At 40.1% G+C, this 18,850-nt stretch overlaps 2 protein-coding genes across 3 annotated transcripts; both read left to right on the top strand.

Moving 5' to 3' along the window:
* The first annotated feature begins 7,640 nt into the window (after positions 1-7,640).
* LOC134214971 (probable small nuclear ribonucleoprotein Sm D1) lies at positions 7,641-9,407 on the top strand. The gene is made up of 3 exons (XM_062694244.1): positions 7,641-7,811; positions 7,933-8,240; positions 9,185-9,407. The coding sequence occupies exons 1-3, from the start codon at positions 7,798-7,800 to the stop codon at positions 9,241-9,243; spliced, it is 381 nt and encodes a 126-aa protein (XP_062550228.1). The 5' UTR covers positions 7,641-7,797; the 3' UTR covers positions 9,244-9,407.
* Positions 9,408-14,981: 5,574 nt separating this feature from the next.
* LOC134210691 (cleavage and polyadenylation specificity factor subunit 5-like) lies at positions 14,982-18,516 on the top strand. 2 transcript variants are annotated; one of them, XM_062686901.1, is made up of 6 exons: positions 14,982-15,344; positions 15,405-15,543; positions 15,663-15,788; positions 16,386-16,551; positions 17,956-18,070; positions 18,134-18,516. In XM_062686901.1, the coding sequence occupies exons 1-6, from the start codon at positions 15,220-15,222 to the stop codon at positions 18,153-18,155; spliced, it is 693 nt and encodes a 230-aa protein (XP_062542885.1). In that variant the 5' UTR covers positions 14,982-15,219; the 3' UTR covers positions 18,156-18,516. The 2 variants fall into 2 exon arrangements, with proteins under 2 accessions (XP_062542885.1, XP_062542886.1); XM_062686902.1 differs by lacking the exons at positions 17,956-18,070; positions 18,134-18,516 and adding an exon at positions 16,610-17,862.
* The last annotated feature ends 334 nt before the right edge of the window (positions 18,517-18,850 follow it).

Raw genomic sequence — 18,850 nt, 5'->3', positions numbered from 1 at the left:
CGAGGTGCGAGATTACCTTTAGTCTTAGCACATTAATTTAAAACCTCGTATATGCGTTTTAATTGGAAACAGTAAATATATACTTTTGCCGGTAAAAGAGATATCGCCAGGGGGGAGGACACTTGAATCTTTTGATTCGGTTTCATTTCCGATTTTTTCCTAAATCTTCTCGAATCATTTTAAATCTTTCAAATCTTTCAATTGATCCCGCAATTAAATCCCGCCTACGTTTTTGTTTTAGTGTACATCTGTCAAAGAACATCAACATGTCCGGAACATCTCCACCGCACCACCTCAACCAGAAAAACAAAGGAATTCTTTCAGGAGTCCTACTATAGGGATTCCTCTAGAAGTTCCAACGGGAATTCCACCAGAAGTTCTACCAGGGATTCCTCTAGACCAAGGATTTCTCCAGGAGTTCCACCAGGGATTCCTCCAGGAGATTCACCAAGGAATCCTCTAGAAGTTTCATCTGGTATTCCTCCAGGAGTCCTACTAGAGATTTTTCTAGAAGTTCCATCAAGGATTCATCCAGGAGCTCCACCAGGGATTTCTCCAGAATTTCCACCTTGGTTTCCTCCAGAAGTTCCACCAAGGATTTCTCCATAAGTTCTACCAGGGATTTCTCCAGGAGTTCCCACAAGGATTCTCCCAAAAGTTCCACTAGGGATTTCTCCAGAAGTTCCACCAGAGATTCCTCCAGGAGTTCCACCAGGGATTCTTCCTGGAGTTCCACCAGGGATTCAATCAGGAGTTTCACTAAGGAATCTCCAGAAGTTTCACCAGACCTCCTACTAGGGATTCTTCTAGAAGTTCCAACGGGAATTCCAACAGGTATTCCTTGAAAAGTTTCACCAAGGATATCTCCATAAGTTACATTAAGGATTTATTTAGGAGTTATACCAGGGTTTCCCTCGAAGTTTCGAAGTCGAAGATTCCTCCAGGAGGTTTACTAAGGAATCCTCCAGAAGTTGCACCAGACATTCTTCCAGGAGTTTCATCAGGGATTCCTCCAGGAGTTTACCCAAGGATTCCTCCAGGAGTTCTACTAGGGATTCCTCTAGGAGTTTCACCAAGGATATCTTCAGAAGTTATATCAAGGATTTATTTAGGAGTTGTACCAGGAATTCCTCAAAAGTTCCAAAATGAATTTCTGCAGAAGTTCAACCACGGATTGCTCCAGGAGTTCCATTAAGGATTCCTCGAGAAGTTCGACCAGGGATTCCTCCAGAAGTTACACCAGGGATCCTTCAGAAGTTCCACCAGAGATTCCCCCTAAAGTTCCATCAAGGAATCCTCCAGAAGTTGCACCAGACATTCTTCCAGGAATTTTTCCAGGAGTTTCACCAAGGATATCTTCAGAAGTTATATCAAGGATTTATTTAAAAGTTGAACCAGGAATTCCTCAAAAGTTCTAACCATGAATTCCTACAGAAGTTCAACCACGGATTCCTCCAGGAGTTCCATTAAGGATTCCTCCAGAAGTTCTACCAGGGATTCCAGCAAAGACTTCTGCAGAAGTTCCACCAGGCATTCTTCCTGGAATACCTCCAGGAGATTCATCAGGGATTCCTCCAGGAGTTCTACCAAGGATTCCTCCAGGAGTTCCACCAAGGATTCCTTTTTACCAGGGATTCCTATAGGAAGTCTACCAAGGTTTCCTTTAGGAATATCAGCAATGATTCCTCCAAAACTTCCTTCAGGGGTTCGTCCAGGATTTCCGCCAAGGACACCTGGACTCCACCAAAGAGTTTCAACTGGAATTCCTTCAAGATTTCTACCGCAGATTCTTTCACTATTGTCCCCAAGAACTTCTTTAGGAAATTCACTAAAAATTCTGCTAAAAGTTTTTCCAAGAATTTGTGGCTGAATTTCTGGGGGAGTTTCAGATGGATGATGGAGTTACTGTATGAAGTTGTGATGGAATCCCGAGCAAAGCTTGAGAGCAAAACGATAACTTGTTTTGATGTTTTGAAATCGCCGAATATGATTACTTAATTTGATATCTTTTTGATCGTTTTAACGGTTAAAATAACAAAATGTATAGCAGAAAAATCTTACTGTAACAACAAATCGAAAACTATTCCTGCTATCGATTAGAGCAAATCGAAAACTAAATTTGATATTGGTTCCGATAACAATTAAGTACAAAGTTTGATGTCAGATCATACAATTTAGAAATCTACAGCAAAATGAGATCAAAATATGTAATCAATCATTGTGACATGAGTATAGTTAACCATTGAAGAGCCCCTTATCCAGTTATAAATGTTACACACACACAAACACTTATTCCTATGTAAGACACTAAAGAGAAAGCCATCAATAAATCAGTTTTGTTATAGATACGCGTCCGAGTAGCATGTCATTCTTACATGGTGTCAGAATAGTCGGAAAACGAACGCAAAACGAACGGTCCGGTGGCGCGAGTTGTGTAATAGTAACTGAAATTACTAGAGAAAGTGAATATGTCTGAGGAAAAGCCATATTGATGCAGGGAGCATCAATTAAGCCCCGAAGCCACTAGTGATTGAAGAAAATATGGCGGCGAAGTGGAAGCTTTGGTGGCGTCAATTCCACTGGTATTCAGTGGCAACGGAGCTTTCGCAAAAACCTATACAAACGCAAGCAGCTACCTTCCTAAGCTGCATCGGTGAAGATTGTGTGCGTGTGTTGGATACTTTCGGACTCACCGACGTGCAAGAAAGTGATATTGGTGTGCTAAAGCAAAGTTTGATAGCTACTTCGTTCCCAAGTCTTGCCTCACATACGAACGTTATGTGTATGGGAAAATTGTGCAACAAGAAGGGGAACAGTTCGATGCCTTTTTGACGCGTGTGCGCGAGCAAGCGAAGAAATGTTCATTCAGTATTCTGCACGACTCACTCGTGAAAGACCGGTTGATTTCGGGAATGGTGTACGACAAATTAGTTCCGCAGCTTCTTGACGATGCGTTGGACTTGCAAAAAACCATCGATATAATTCGAAATTATGAGTTGTCCCTGAAACAGTATCAGGAAATGAGAAAGCAGCCAGAAGCTGAAGTGGATGTGATTTCAAAACAAAACGCTGCAAAAGCCCGTCGCGTAGTAAAGAACGAAACTGTGCAGTGTAATCGGTGCGGCAGAGAACATCAAAGAGGTTTTTGCCCGGCTTATGGAAAAACATGCTTTAAGTGCAACCAGGTGGGACATTTCGCTGGGCGGTGCTTCGGAGCAGGCGGTAGTAGTGTTTCGAAAAGCAAATCTGTGAAAAGTGTGACCTGTCAAAAAGAAGAGGAGCTATCAGTAGAAGAGCTTTTCATTGGAAGTATTTCGGATGACGACGAGAGCTCCGAAGAAGCTTGGTACGAGGAAGTGAAGATCAAAAACAAAACCGTGGTGTTCAAACTTGATAGTGGTGCGGCCTGTAACGTGATACCAATTAGTGTAATCCGTGAGCTGGGATTTGAAATGTTTCCGTCCAAAACCAAACGACTGGTTTCATACAGTAACCACAAAATGAGTGTAGCCGGTGAAGCGCAACTACCGGTGGTTGTCAGAGGAAAGTTGAACACTGCAACATTCAAAGTGGTTGATGGTGAAGTTACTCCTATTCTCGGAAGAAAAACCAGTGTTCGTTTCAACCTTATTGCCAGAGTGGATCAGCTGAGTATGGAACAATCGTTGTTTCAAGGTCTTGGTTGCGTCAAGGATTTCGTCTACGACATAGACCTAGTCGATAACCCTACCTTTGTCACCTTTCCTCCACGGCGAATTCCTCATGCATTACGGCGAGCAGTGAAGGACGAACTGGACACGATGGAGCGAATGGGTGTCATTCATCCTATCAGTAAACCAACACCGGTAACAAACGCAATGGTTATCGTTAGGCAAAAAGGTAAGCTGCGAATCTGTATCGACCCTTCTCAAGTTAACCGTAACCTCCTCCGTCGAATGCATCCCCTGTCGACAGTTGAAGAAATATCTGCTCGTATATGCCACTCCAAGTTTTTCACTATACTAGATATGAAAAAAGGTTTTTGGCAAATACCTGTATCGGAACGATCGATGGAATATCTGGCTTTTTCAACTCCTTGGGGTAGATATACATGCAAAAGGCTTCCCTTCGGATTAGCGTCAGCCCCGGAAGTTTTTCAAAAGTTAATGAACAACTTGCTTATGGGACTAGAGGGCGTTGAGAGTTCGATGGATGATATACTCATCCATGCCAAAACGGAAGACAGGTTAGAGGAATTGACAAGAATTGTTTTGAAAAGGATCGAATTGGCTGGACTGAAACTGAATAGAGAAAAATGTATGTTCAATCAAACATCAGTTAGATTTTTGGGGCATATTGTAACACAGCAAGGTCTACAGGCAGATCCGGAAAAGTTGAAAGCTATCATGCAGCTCAAATCACCAACATGTAAATTGGAATTACAACGCGTTCTAGGGACAGTCAATTACGTGGGGAAATTCATCAAAAATCTTTCAGCCATTACCGAGCCTCTGAGAAAATTGTTGATCAAGGATGTCGAATGGTTCTGGGATCGTGAGCAAGAGGATGCGTTTTGTAAAATTAAACAATTGATGATTTCACCTCCTGTTTTAAGTTTTTACGATGTCAATGCCCCAGTAACTCTTTCGGTAGATGCGAGTTCCAAAGCTTTTGGGGCGGTACTGTTGCAAAACGAAAAACCTGTAGCATACGCGTCAAAGTCCCTTACATCGGCACAAGAAAACTATCCACAGATCGAAAAGGAGGCTGCTGCGATCCGCTTCGCCTGTAATAAGTTCCATGAGTATATCTATGGAAAAGATCTAGTCATTGAAACTGATCATAAACCTCTTGAATCGATTTACAAGAAGTCTTTGGATAGGGCTCCTCCACGACTCAAGAGAATTCTATTGGACGTTTTGCAATACGATCCAAGGATCCAATATAAAAAAGGGAAGGACATTCCATTAGCAGACATTCTTAGCAGAGACGTAGACAACCATGATGCCCCAGAGAAAACGGATGAATTGGAGGTTCATATCTTGCTTCAAATGTCTCAACCTGCAAGACTCGAACTAGAGAAAGAAAGTGCAAATGATCCAGAACTTATACAACTTTCGAAGATCATTATGTCCGGTTGGCCAGATGACAGGCGAGACGTTCCAATCGAACTGCGCTCATATTGGAACTTTCGTGATGAATTGGCTTGTTACGAAGGTATGGTATTCAAATCGCACCAAATTGTCATACCAAAAAAGTTGAGAGCTAAGATTTTAGCGATTATCCACTCAGGGCATACAGGAATCCAAGGGTGTATAAGTCGAGCAAGGCAACAAGTATTCTGGATTGGAATGACGGCTGAGATAAAACAGATGGTGGAAGTATGCACTGTTTGTGAAAAGTATCGACGTTCGAATCAGAAGCATACAATTATCAACAATCAAGTTCCTACCTTGCCTTTCGAGATCGTCGGATCTGATCTGTTCCACTTCCATGGAGAGGACTATGTATTAATTGCAGACAGCTATTCAGGATACTTCGATTTTGAGCGCCTGAAACAAACTTCGTGCAGAGCAGTCATTGCAGTTCTCAAAAGATGGTTTTCTTGTCATGGAATTCCTCGAATCCTATATACTGACAATGGTCCACAGTACTCTTCAAGTGAATTTGCCAACTTCAGCAAGGAATGGTGCTTCGATCACGTAACCTCTAGTCCTCATTTCCCTCGTAGTAATGGATTGTCAGAAAGATTCGTTCAAACAGCCAAAAATGTGTTAAAAAATGTTCAGAAGACAAAACAGATATTGATCTCGCTATGATGCTATTACGGAACACCCCAAGGGATAACAAGTTACAATCACCAAGCCAGCGGCTAATGGGACGACGTTTGCGAACACCTTTACCGAGCACGCAGAAGTCCTTGGAACCATCTATTGTCGACAGGGTTACAGAAAAGCTGAAAGCCAAACGAGTACAGCAAAAAGTATATGCCGACAGAGGAGGTAAGGATGCTCCGGAGTTCACAGAAAAGCAGCATGTAATGATACGCAATACAAGGTCACGGATATGGGAAGCGGGTGATATCGAGAAAACTAGAACAGCCGAGATCTTATTTGGTGAAACTTTCAGATGGTCAGATAGTGCGCAGAAACGCCCGCGATATAAGAAGAACAATCTCGTCGCCGATTAACATTGAGCCTACGACTTCGGAATATAAGACTCCACCTCCGGATACCGATCCTGAAAAGTGCCCAACGGAAAGGGTACCACACATGCTTGCTGAGACAGTCGTAGAGAATCATCAAAGCGAAGAACAGGTGGGACAGCGCACAAGAAGTGGTAGACTGATTCGTTGCAGAAGAAACGACGATTTCGAATATTATTAATGCGGTTTTGGAAAGGGAGATGTGACATGAGTATAGTTAACCATTGAAGAGCCCCTTATCCAATTATAAATGTTACACACACACAAACACTTATTCCTATGTAAGACACTAAAGAGAAAGCCATCAATAAATCAGTTTGTTATAGATACGCGTCCGAGTAGCATGTCATTCTTACAATCATGATGATTCATATTTGAAATTAAATTATGATTTCAATTTGATATCGAAATCAAAATATGTTTTCTATAGGCTCTCATTATGTTTTCAGACTTTGCTCGGGATTCCTGGTGGATCAGTTTGATGGAAGCTTTGTACATTTTTTTAAGGAAATCCTGGAAGAATGTGGAAGGATTTTCTTCCATAAATTTTTGGTGTTATTCCTGGAAGAACTCCTAAAGAAAAAAAAACCTGAATTTTCAGGAGGAATTCCTGGTAATGTTCCTGGAGAAACTTTTTCAGGAATATCACCAGAAATTTGGTTTGGTTTGCTGGTGGAATGCCCGCTTAAATTTCGCTTGGAGGAGGTAAAATCGAAGCCAAAGGCTGATTGTTTCTTGGGGGGTCAGGATTTTTATTTTCCGCGCCCGAATTCCGAAAACACTGATATGCTAAAATACATTGGGAAAAAATCCGCGGGCCAAATTCCCGAGGTGTGAGGCAACCTTAACCAAATAGAGTGCGATGAAATCCAGTGTGCAACAATGTCCACTGTCTCAGCATTCTTCTAGGTACGCGGAACCGAATTGATTTCTCCGTTCAGGAACTTTACAATAAACGTAGCCTGCTGAATTTTCCGTCGTCGATCCAAGGTATCAAGACCAAGTAATTGGCATCGTTCGGGATAGGCAGGAAGATTCGCGGGGTCCCGCCACGGAAGATGTCTCGATGCGAGCTTGATGAATCGTTTTTGGATACGCTCGATTATCAGATTCCATGTTTCGTCGTTTGGCGCCCATACAATGGATGAGCTTTCGAGAATTGGCCTTGCGGTTCGGCAAACCGCATTGATAATGGGTAAATCTGATTTATTAACCTGTTCTGAGGAAGTTACGCTATAGTTTGTATTTATGCGGGATGCCATGGAAAATTTGAACCAATTTTTCTCTATTTGGGATCATTGCGACATTATGGCCCTTATGAAACAACTGTGTCGAATTTATTTCAACCATTCCAAAATCTCCACAATCTTGACCCTCCTGCTACACCGCATCAGATTTAATGATTTCGATGATGATTGCTAAAACGGTGTAATGTCTGTCAAACATTTTTGTTCGCTTCAGCTTTCTTTCAGCGGTGTTTATATCAAAACTTGCAAAAAAAAAACTAGAAGTGAAACAAGCTTGAAGATTTAACAAAAATCGTTATAAATCGTTCAGTAATAGTGGAGTATTTATCGAATATTTTCTTCTAGTTGTTGAAAACATCATTCAAAATGAAATTAGTGCGGTAAGTTTGACATTGTTTTTGAATTCTTCGATACTAACCAATAAGGATGCTCTCTGTGCTATATCTATAACCTCAAAGATTGCGTTCGGTATTTAATAACCGGTCCCGGTCCATTTTGTAGATTTTTGATGAAACTCAGCCACGAAACGGTCACGGTGGAACTTAAAAATGGAACACAAGTGCACGGAACGATTACTGGCGTGGACGTTGCGATGAACACCCACCTCAAGGCAGTGAAGATGACCATCAAAAACCGAGACCCGGTCCAGCTGGATTCGCTCAGTATTCGGGGTAACAACATCCGGTACTATATTTTGCCAGACAGTTTGCCACTGGAAACCCTGCTGATCGACGATGCTCCCAAGACGAGGGCCAAGAAACGGGAGGCTAATCGCGGTGGACAACGAGGACGCGGCAGAGGAACGCGAGGTAATTTTGATAGAGACATGGGTGATAGCCGGACTCTGTTTTATGACCTATTCAGTTGGTTGAAATTGCAATTTTTGTGTTCCTAATACTTAAGTGCATTCGTACATTCAGCGGAGTACTTAAATTATTTATTTCCCAAAGTTATCAATCTAATTCTTATACATGATAGATGAATATCCTACTGCAGCTGTATCTTTTCGTCATAAAGATTGGCTTAGTTATTCCAAGTAAAGAAACAAGTCGCTAGACTTGAACGACTGAACACTTTTATCCTCCATTCTCTTGAATGAAAAAGGGGACGTTTTTAGTGAACAAATTGACTTCAATTGAAATTATAACAGAAAATATAATGATTCTAAGCCATACGATGGCTAACTGATAAAGCCAACATCCGCTCCAATAAGAACTTTTTTATCGGCCTAACCTTGATAAGTTAGTATACTTTCGATCAATTAAAAAACTAATTTTTTTTCAACTTTTTTTAGAAGTATGTTTCTGTTATTTTTTATGTGATTTGTACAGCTTAATTTTGGTTGTATTGGAACTATGATAGACAAGAAAGATGTACGTTATGTAGAAGATATTGATTTGGAAAATGTATTGGAGGCAACCACTTTCCTTTCGATGGGACTCGAACCCATGACCCTACAGTAGGGTTATGGGTTCGAGTCCCATCGAAGGGAAAGTGGTTTCCAAATCAATATCTTCCACATAACGTACATATTCACATATGAGTTTTCACAACATTGTAAATTAATGTCCAAGTCGGGTGGTTTAACCCCCGGAAATAGGCAATTAACTTTGATTGAACAGACAAGAAAGGTTATTCTCTTATCGATTTCATGATTAAACTCTGGTTGATTCAATTCGTTATCTCTAAACGATATAATAGCCGGAAGTATTATTGTTGTTATCCAGTATGTTAATATAATGTCAACTTTCAGGTGGCCGCGGTGGTCCAAGAGGTGGACGTGGAGGCCCACGAGGTCGTGGTAGACGCTAAGATCCGGTTTACACTTAAGCATTCAATAATTGTCCCCATCACTCCCTGCATTAGAATTAGGAGTTTTAGGTACACAAGAATCCCATTTCCCATCATTTTTTTTCCAGAATTGATTTCACATAAAGTGAGTTGAAATAAACACAAACATATGAAAAATATCACAATTTTGTGTTTTATTTCAATTATTTAGAGAAAAATTCGTCTTAACAATACTGTCTTTTAGGAATGTTTACGCCCCAGCCACCAGTACATAAACACCGTAGATCAAGAAGCAAATAAAAAATAAGCATGCCGCAATGGCAAAAGATTTGGAATTTTCGCGGTGCAGTTTGTGCAGCATTTCTTCGTTGGTTTCGAGCATTTTCTTAATTTCCATGATTTCGGTTTCCACCTCTTTGCGGCGATCCTCCGGCATTTGTGGGTCCTGGAGCCGTCGTTCCATCTTCCGGATTCGCTCACGCAGGTCAGCTATTATTTCGTTGGAATTTTCGATCTATAAAGGATTTATTTGTGATTTAATAAATTAAAATTGTCAGTGATTTTAAACTTATACCTGCTTCTGAATTGCACATGGTTTGGACATTCTGATGTGATGCGAAATGATAAAAACTATTAATGTTAATAATTGTTATTTTATTGAGTACGGGAATCCGTTAGTTTACACTGTGTATCAGGTCAAGCAAAACCTTATGATTAATTACTATTAACCTCTATTAACGCAGACGGTATGAATATCTCAAATGTAAATTAATACAAACATTAAAAATTTGTTAGATATACAATAATAAATGATAAATAACAAACCAAAATTTTAGGAAAACGATATGCGTTTAATGATCGAGTAAATAAATAGAACCGCCCACCCCCGCTAAGCGCCTCCCACTAGTCCCACTCGCCCGTGCCCGTGCCACGGCGACGCTGCTCCGGCCGGTAAAGTAGGAAAACAAACCCTCAAACTGAAGTTTATAAAATTCCGCGCACGCAAAAAAAAAGTTGCTGTTTTACACGATAACCGCAAAATACTCAATAATTAGTACAAAATACGCATTTCGGTGACCAACTGGGACTACCCAATAAATGGGTAAAACTCTTTTACACGGTAACCGCAAAATACTATTTTTATGAGTACATTTTACGCAATGCCGTATACGTCACAAAATGACTTCTTTTTACTTCTCAATAGGGAGTAAAAAATATGCATTTTCATAAGTTTACCATCAACCTAAAAATGCGTAGAAAATAGTACCAAACCGTTTTCTATTCGTGCGTGCTCGCCATTTTGCATTTGAGTTACCAAAAGTTTTGGATAAGGAAAAAGTTGGGAATTCTTAAGCTTTCGGGTAAGAATTATTATTTTGAATATAAAATTTCCCTTGTTTTTGATAGATTATCTAATCATTAATAGGTATCTTTTGCCTTGTGACCGGCTGCTAAACTCACATTCCCAGGTTATGTGGATTAAATGAAAGTTCATGTCAAGCAGTTTCACTATTTAACAAGAATGAGGAATCCGGTTCCTTACGGAATACCGACTGTGAATCATTAGTTCCTACGTACTTTAAGCGTTTGGAACACATATTGTAATGTCACCTACCAAAACTACAGCCATAATCGGACGTTGATAATCCGTCACATCCGGAAGGCAAATATATGGAATTCGAAGACAACGTTGTTGCAACGAAGGATGAAAAAATCACAAATAGGAACTATGTTTTAATAAAGAATACAATGTAAACTTGTTTTATTTCCTTTTACGTCTGAAATAGTCGGTCTGAAAAAAAATTTAGTATTTTCGATGAGCCAAGAAACCCGCCCATATATTTGTTTACTAAAAATGCGTTAATTTCACTCATGAGCATATTTATTGGTGGGATTAAAAGTACGCAATTTTTGACATAGAGCTCGAATGCGCTTCCGGATGTGACGGATTATCAACGTAGCTGTAGTTTTGGTAGGTGACATTACAATATGTGTTCCAAACGCTTAAAGTACGTAGGAACTAATGATTCACAGTCGGTATTCCGTAAGGAACCGGATTCCTCATTCTTGTTAAATAGTGAAACTGCTTGACATGGACTTTCATTTAATCCACATAACCTGGGAATGTGAGTTTAGCAGCCGGTCACTAGGCAAAAGATACCTATTAATGATTAGATAATCTATCAAAAACAAGGGAAATTTTATATTCAAAATAATAATTCTTACCCGAAAGCTTAAGAATTCCCAACTTTTTCCTTATCCAAAACTTTTGGTAACTCAAATGCAAAATGGCGAGCACGCACGAATAGAAAACGGTTTGGTACTATTTTTTACGCATTTTTAGGTTGATGGTAAACTTATGAAAATGCATATTTTTTACTCCCTATTGAGAAGTAAAAAGAAGTCATTTTGTGACGTATACAGTGTAAACTAGAAATTGCGTAAAATGTACTCATAAAAAGAGTATTTTGCGGTTACCGTGTATGCATCTCGACTCGAGATAAAATATACACGGTTAGAAAAAAGTACCTAATTTTAGGTACTTTTTTTTTTCTCTTGCATCTCCCTCCCTCTTCCTTTTGTTATAATAAAGCAAAACCACTCAACAAGGGCAGTAAAGTGCGGTAAAGTGTGGGAACCCAACGTTAAGTAATCCAATGTTTACAAAAGTTGAGTGAAATTTACCTAACTTTTGGTTAGTTTCTATTCAAAATTATGTATATTTTACTCAATATTAGCTGAATTTGACTTAATATTTCGGGTATACTTATTCAAAAGGACGTATATGATTTTGTAAACAAAGATCCAAACGCCGATTTGTCCAATCTGGTGGCACTCCCACGCAAACCAACAACACCAATAGGTAGCCGAAGGCTCCCCCTACCTCTGTGCTGCCGTAATCTGAAAAAGTGACGTATACGCCATTTTCCAAAAATGATATTAACGAGTATTACTCATCGAGCTCTTTAACAGAAAAATGGAAAACATGATGTTGTAAAATGGCTGTTACGTCACTTTTCCAGATTACGGCAGTGTGGTGATGGTTTGCGTGGGAGTGCTATCAGATTGGACAAATCGACGTTTGAATCTTTGTTTACAAAATCACATACGTCCTTTTGAATAAGTACCCGAGATTTCAAGAAAAAATTACCTTATTTTGGGTTCCCACACTAAACCCCCGATTTGAGTGAAAAGTACCTAATATTAGATACTTTTTTCTAACCGTGCAGAATACTGCAGCTGCCCTCTAAGAAATCTGAGTCCGACAGGAACTTGACATCAAAGGGAGGGTCAGTGAGACAGAGTCCGATCTGAGTCTCAGCAGAGCAAGATCCGCCTTACATCTCGCGATTCTGCACCGGTTTGCGTCGAGCTCGTCTGACTTCGAACATGCGAAATGGTTTGACGTTTCAGCCTGATATGGGTCCGATGTCTTGCTATGGAACGTCAAGCCTCATCAAGCACTTGATTTGAGGCTCTTCTTCTTGTTTTCGTTTTCTTTAGTATTTTTTGATTAATGTACAATGTAATGACAACAATAAAATGATTTTTTATCTTTGTTTATTGAAAGAAACTTTATTGAATCAGATTCAAAATTCAGAATGATAAAAAACTAAGAACCGCTTAGATCTTATAGAAAGCAGCAATGTCAACCGACTGGCCAAAGTCTTCGAAATCCTGGATCTTCTCCTGCATCTCGTCAACGGAAACCTTGTCATTCTCGATAACACAGCAAATATGCAGTTTTTTAATACCGGGACCAGCTTGGTAGCACCCCAAAGCAGTCCGTCCATCTCGATAGTGCAAACATTGGTCTCCATTTCCTTCATATCGGTCTCATTATCCCACGGCTTGACATCCAGAATGATGGAACTCTTGGCAATCTTGTTGGCAATCATGGCGGGTTTCTTCGATTTCTTGTCTTTTATATATAAGAGAGCGTGAGAGTAAAGAAAATTTGACAGTTAGCCCATATATTTTCTGTCAAATTTGCCGTTTCCGTCGCCGTTCCGTTATATTGCGTTTGGGGCTTAAATCGTCGATTTCCCCATTGGGATCGTTCAAAAATTACGTCCATCGTTTTTCGGCATTTTCAACCCCCCTCCCCCCCTCCTGTCACAAACTGTCACAAATAATTGACCCCCCCTCCCCCTGTACGTACATGTCTCATTTATATTTTAGCGATTACTGTGGTTTATCTTTTTCGTACACTATTTTCACAATAACATAGTGAGTTATGTCCCTTACTAACAGTTTGAATGTTTTTAAAATGCAAGTTGTTTCTAAAATGCTTTCAGTATTTTTTTCTTGTGGACGGACGTCACATAAGACGAACCCCCTCCCTCCCCCTGTCACAAACTGTCACAAAACTCTGACCCCCCTCCCCCCCTCAAACCTTGGACGTAATTTTTGAACGGCCCCTCTTGGGAAAAATATTGCAAAAAGCAGTTTTTTTGAAAACTAAAGCGAAATATAACTAAATGAAGCATCCACCGGATATAGTAATGTTCAAGATTTTTTTTTATGTACAGGTTATCCGACTTCGTCAGTAGATGGGAATAACCAGCGCGGGGGGGAAACATACATTTTCAGTGCAAAACGTAAACAAACGAGCATAAATTCCATACAAAAATCCAAGATGGCTGAGTTGTGGATAGTGACAAGTAGGATAACCTGTACATAAAAAAATCTCGGTAATGTCTTCGCTATTGAATGATGAGTTGTGATGAGTTTTGAGACAAAAATACTTCCCCCATCCATCTGGAGAATACTTTTTCTTCTCGGTGGGTGGTTTTAATACTGGAGGGTGGTACGAGCACGTGGCTGTATTTCTCTTCTCGACAATGACTGGATGACGGTAATTTGAGCCTTAAGTGTGTGGGTTAACGGGGGTCGTAGTATTAAAAACAGCTGCTTTTGCCAATCTTAGGTTCTTTCTTAAATTACGTAACGCTAAATTTTGTGATTTTAGACCCCTACCCTCCCCCACGTAACACTTTTTGTATGGAAGGTTTTATTTTTTTTGTATGGATCGTCCCCCTCCCTCCCCCTTCAGCGTTACGTAATTTGTGAAAGAACCCTTAGACAGTTATCTATTGTCTACCCGGAAAAAAGATATTTTAGTTACTAGATAAAGATTGTCGCTGTCGTCGCTGTCCGGAACATCTTTTGCTGGCGAGGATAGGGGAGCTAAATGTCAAAGAAGGAAAATCCATACGATTTGACAGGTATGTACCACACATGTTTCGGACAGCAGAACAAAGGGAACAGTAGCGACAATCTTTATCTAGTAACTAAAATATCTTTTATCCGGAATAAACTTAGAACGCTTTTTATACCGAAGTTGGGTTTTTCTCCAGATACAGGCAAATAACTCACTTCGGAGGTGGTGCGCTGGATTCGCCCAAAGATGCGCCAAGCAACGCATCAATTAGTTTGACAGATAAAACTTCGGAAGAAAGTTCGGTTCGGAAGTCCCGACTTCCGAATTCTAAGTTGGTGCTACGCCGATAATATAAATATGAAAGTTACGCTTTTGCACCTTTTGCACGATTGTTAAGGAGATGTAAACAAATTTAGTGTCGGAGCTGTCAAATAAAAAGGCCTGTCAAAATTCTTGACGGAAAAGGTAAATAATTTATTAATAAATATACCTACTAGGTACACCTTGTGTCAACTGTATAAAAGAACATCAGCCACAGGGCATGATCAGTTCTTCTTTAACCACTTCAGCTCGCAACTGTCAAAGTGTCAAACGGAGAGAGAAAAAAGTGCAAAAAATTAACTCCTTTTACGAGTGCGAAAGTTTTTCTATCTTGGACTCCAAAGTTTATCATTTATTAACATAAAAAGTGCTACAATCAAAAGTGAACAAGTGCTTCGACCAGTTAGTAGTGGAATTTCGGCGATTGGGGTGTAAATTCTCCGGTAAATCCACCCGACAAAATCTGCCGCAGAGCGGCTTCGCCTGTCCGATCGCAGAAGTGAAAATCAAAGATGGCTACCCAGTCCGTAAACAAAACCGGCTCCGGCTGGCCGCGGCGTACCAGCCAGGGTACGCTGAATGACATCAGCAAACCGCAGGGCAACCAATCCATGACACTGAACCGGACCATCAATTTGTAAGTGAAGTTCGATTGTGCGAAAATATTTCGCGATTAATTTGGATGACGGCATTGCAGGTACCCGCTCACGAATTACACATTCGGTACGAAGGAACCGTTATTTGAGAAGGACCCGTCAGTGCCGGCCCGTTTCCAGCGTATGCGCGACGAGTTTGACAAAATAGGAATGCGCCGCTCGGTGGAAGGAGTTCTGCTGGTTTGTATTCAGTTTTTATGATGTGTGGGCAGGGCTGGTAGTGGGACGCAGTTATAAGTGGTTATAAGTTGATGGCTTCATGAACAATAGACAATGTTATAATATTTTATTGATTGCAGGTTCACGAACACGGCCTTCCGCACGTGCTGCTACTACAGCTAGGAACGACGTTCTTCAAATTACCCGGAGGAGAACTGAGTGCCGGGGAGGACGAAGTCGAAGGACTCAAACGATTGTTGACAGAGGTAAGTCGGCATGTTCGCTCAGTTGGTTTGTTTTTCGTTTCTTTTGTAGGTATTTCCGAAGGTAGTTGTAAGGGAAGATTGTATCAACTATCGTTTAAGAAAATAATTATGAGAATGTAGTTTTCCATGTATCGAAAAGAAATGTTAGTTTCTTCATGATAGATTATACAGACTATTGTAAAATGATTAATGATTGTAAAACTGTATAATCAAAATTGTTGCAATTTTGAAACAAGAAGAAACGTGATTCGATTGAAGATTGTCAAATGATTTAGTCAAATCAAAATTATTTTAAGGTAGTTTTACAATGTTGTACGATTTGACTAAATCGTTTCCTTGTAGTTGAAAGTTGTTAACATTTTTAATTCTATTCTGCTTGTATTGCTTCTTCACACAAAACATCAAAATCAAACAAAAATGTAACTAATCGCAAAAATCCTCACTACAAACAAACCGCACCATCACCACTGTGTATTCTCTCCATCTATATGTCTTCGTATGAAATACTACTACGATTACGAACCTATCTACTTTGAATCCTCACCACGAAAACGAACCCGTTTGTGTTATGTTGCGTTTGTATATCATCGACTTCAGACTCTAGGCCGGCAGGATGGCGTCAAGCAGGACTGGATCGTCGAGGACACGATCGGCAACTGGTGGCGGCCGAACTTCGAGCCACCGCAGTATCCATACATTCCGCCGCACATCACGAAGCCGAAGGAGCACAAGCGGCTGTTTCTGGTACAACTGCACGAGAAGGGTAATGTGTTTCGCATATATGCAATGCTTTTATATCTTAACTTAATCCTAATTAGTAGGTGTGTAACGGGCAGTCTGTAGGAGAGGGGAAACGTAAGCGTCCTATTTTAAATGGTATAACGTTCTTTTTTTAAAGTCTGAAGATTCGAGTGAAAATAAGATATCAGCTATTGAACAGACCAGAAAGAGAAGATTTATTTTCATACAAAATGGTCATGTTTGGGTATTGAAATCTCAATTTAAAAAAAGAAATGAGCAATAAAAAGCCTACAGATAAGTTTCATTGACGAACATCTCAAGTCATCTTCTGTAACAGTCGAATCACCATGACTCCAGAATTCCATTCCCAAACATGACTTTTCTGTATGAAAATCAATAATCAAGCCAATGTTTAAATGTATCTGCCGAGCCGCGATGTATTTCAACATTGCACATATAAAGCTGATTATTTTCTCCATGATTCCTCGTTTAAAGATTGTTGTGTTTGCAACTGTTATTAGTTTTGATTAGCATTCTTGCAAAGTATTTCTTGTTATCGCTAATGATCGATGTATGACGCTTACGTGGGGCCTAGGAAGTAGGATACCAATGTCAACACAATTTGTATAACAAAGGAAATGTTTTCACGGCCAAATAATTTGCCTTGTTTGTGTTGTATTTTTCATAATTTTGTTAATTGGTTCTGTGATACATTTTCTAGTGATGTGAATCGCCTAGGACATGAAAAAATGTTTTGATGTCAATTCAATTAAAAAATATTGTTATTAGTGACTATTTAAAAGCCATTTGTTCAAAAGGAATTGTTATAATTTGTTAAACGATAGTAATTGTATCTTTCGACTACTGTCAAACGTTTGTAATATATGAAACCAATGATACTCAACCAAAAATGTAATTAATATTTTGTGATTTGTAACGCATTTGAGAATTGTAAAAAGTTCCTTTTTCCGAAGATTAGCTTCACATAAGCAATATTCTTCAATTGACAAACTCCAGATTCGAGGTTACCACTAATTAGAAGAAATATCAGGCTTTTCGGTGACCGCAGATATAACTTTATTGTACCTGAATAGATTCAGACGACAGCTGTTGGAAATTACGATATCCATTCAATGATATGTTAATCGAATAAGAAAGTTTTTAGTCCGTCTGTGATAAAATTTATGTCCACAGCTGCAATTAATTGTATTTACCCAATATTGTACCCGTACATTGTTGTTAAGATGTAAAAATGTGTACTTCTTCATTGCTTTTCATCGATAAAGGCCTGTAAAAATGATGCAATAATAATGAATGCTGAAAAAAGAAAGAACGCCCCCTAGTTTAAATTTTAGTAATTAAGTGATTGGACTGAGCATCCGTTCCAAACAAAGCATACTAATCGCATTCAATTTTTTCCCTGCAGCGCTCTTTGCCGTCCCTAAGAACTACAAACTAGTGGCGGCCCCGCTGTTCGAACTGTACGACAACTCACAAGGATACGGTCCGATAATATCGTCCCTGCCGCAGGCTCTTTGTCGGTAAGTTTGCCTTTCTAGTATTCTGCTTTGGCTTTTAAATAAGCGTGCTCTTCCTCCCACCAGGTTCAACTTCATCTACATGTAAGATTACGGCAGCAGCAGACGGGATCAGGAGGAACCGCAATAGGTGGTGCCTCCCCCACCCGACCCAGTAAGCTGCGAAAAGGGGCGCAGTCGCTCGTTGGAAGAACCGGCTTAAGGTAGGAGGGATCCACCCTTTGTATGTGTATGTATGTGTGTGTGCGGGCGCGCGTGCGTTACGTAGCTGTGAGTGGTTGCGGCAGTGTAGGCGCGGTAACGAGATTGCGATTCGTTGATTTTTAAGTAATGGAACAATCTGCCACCATGAGATTGATGACTGGTCGACGCTGCTGGTTGTATTAGTTAAGATACGGCGCCGGGCGACCCGATCAGCTACGAAATAAAGTGAATGGAAATTGTGAAAACTATGGTTTCTTTTTGCTGCGGAATGTATAGAGAACACAAGCTGTTCAGAGAGACATGAAAAATAGTAATCTCACGATGGTGAGTGGATGCGAAAATGTTCTCGGGACAATTTTCGTCCTTCACGATTGTGTCTGTTCAGGATTTTTTTATCATAGGAAAACAGCACATTTTCATAGCATTGAGCAATTGGCTGTAGATCATCAGAACAGATAGGCCATGCAGCCTCAATAGAATTGAATAGCAGCCTGAATAGAACTGAATTACTTTGCAAGAGGTAGCTTACCCTAAGATGCAAGCATTGGGGACGATTTGCCCCAGTTGGAAGAGTTATAA

This window comes from Armigeres subalbatus, chromosome 2 (assembly GCF_024139115.2).
Source record: "Armigeres subalbatus isolate Guangzhou_Male chromosome 2, GZ_Asu_2, whole genome shotgun sequence".
Classification (NCBI taxonomy): Eukaryota; Metazoa; Arthropoda; class Insecta; order Diptera; family Culicidae; genus Armigeres; species Armigeres subalbatus.
Note: the sequence above shows the minus strand (reverse complement) of the source record. Positions and strands in the feature narration are given on the sequence as shown.

Excerpts from the sequence above, each read along its gene's own strand:
- LOC134214971 (XM_062694244.1), top strand. Across the intron at positions 8,241-9,184 it reads ACGCGGCAGAGGAACGCGAG|GTGGCCGCGGTGGTCCAAGA; the intron begins GTAATTTTGATA and ends GTCAACTTTCAG.
- LOC134210691 (XM_062686901.1), top strand. The coding sequence starts at position 15,220 with ATGGCTACCCAGTCCGTAAACAAAACCGGCTCCGGCTGGCCGCGGCGT. Across the intron at positions 16,552-17,955 it reads GGTACAACTGCACGAGAAGG|CGCTCTTTGCCGTCCCTAAG; the intron begins GTAATGTGTTTC and ends TTTTCCCTGCAG. Across the intron at positions 18,071-18,133 it reads CTGCCGCAGGCTCTTTGTCG|GTTCAACTTCATCTACATGT; the intron begins GTAAGTTTGCCT and ends TCCTCCCACCAG.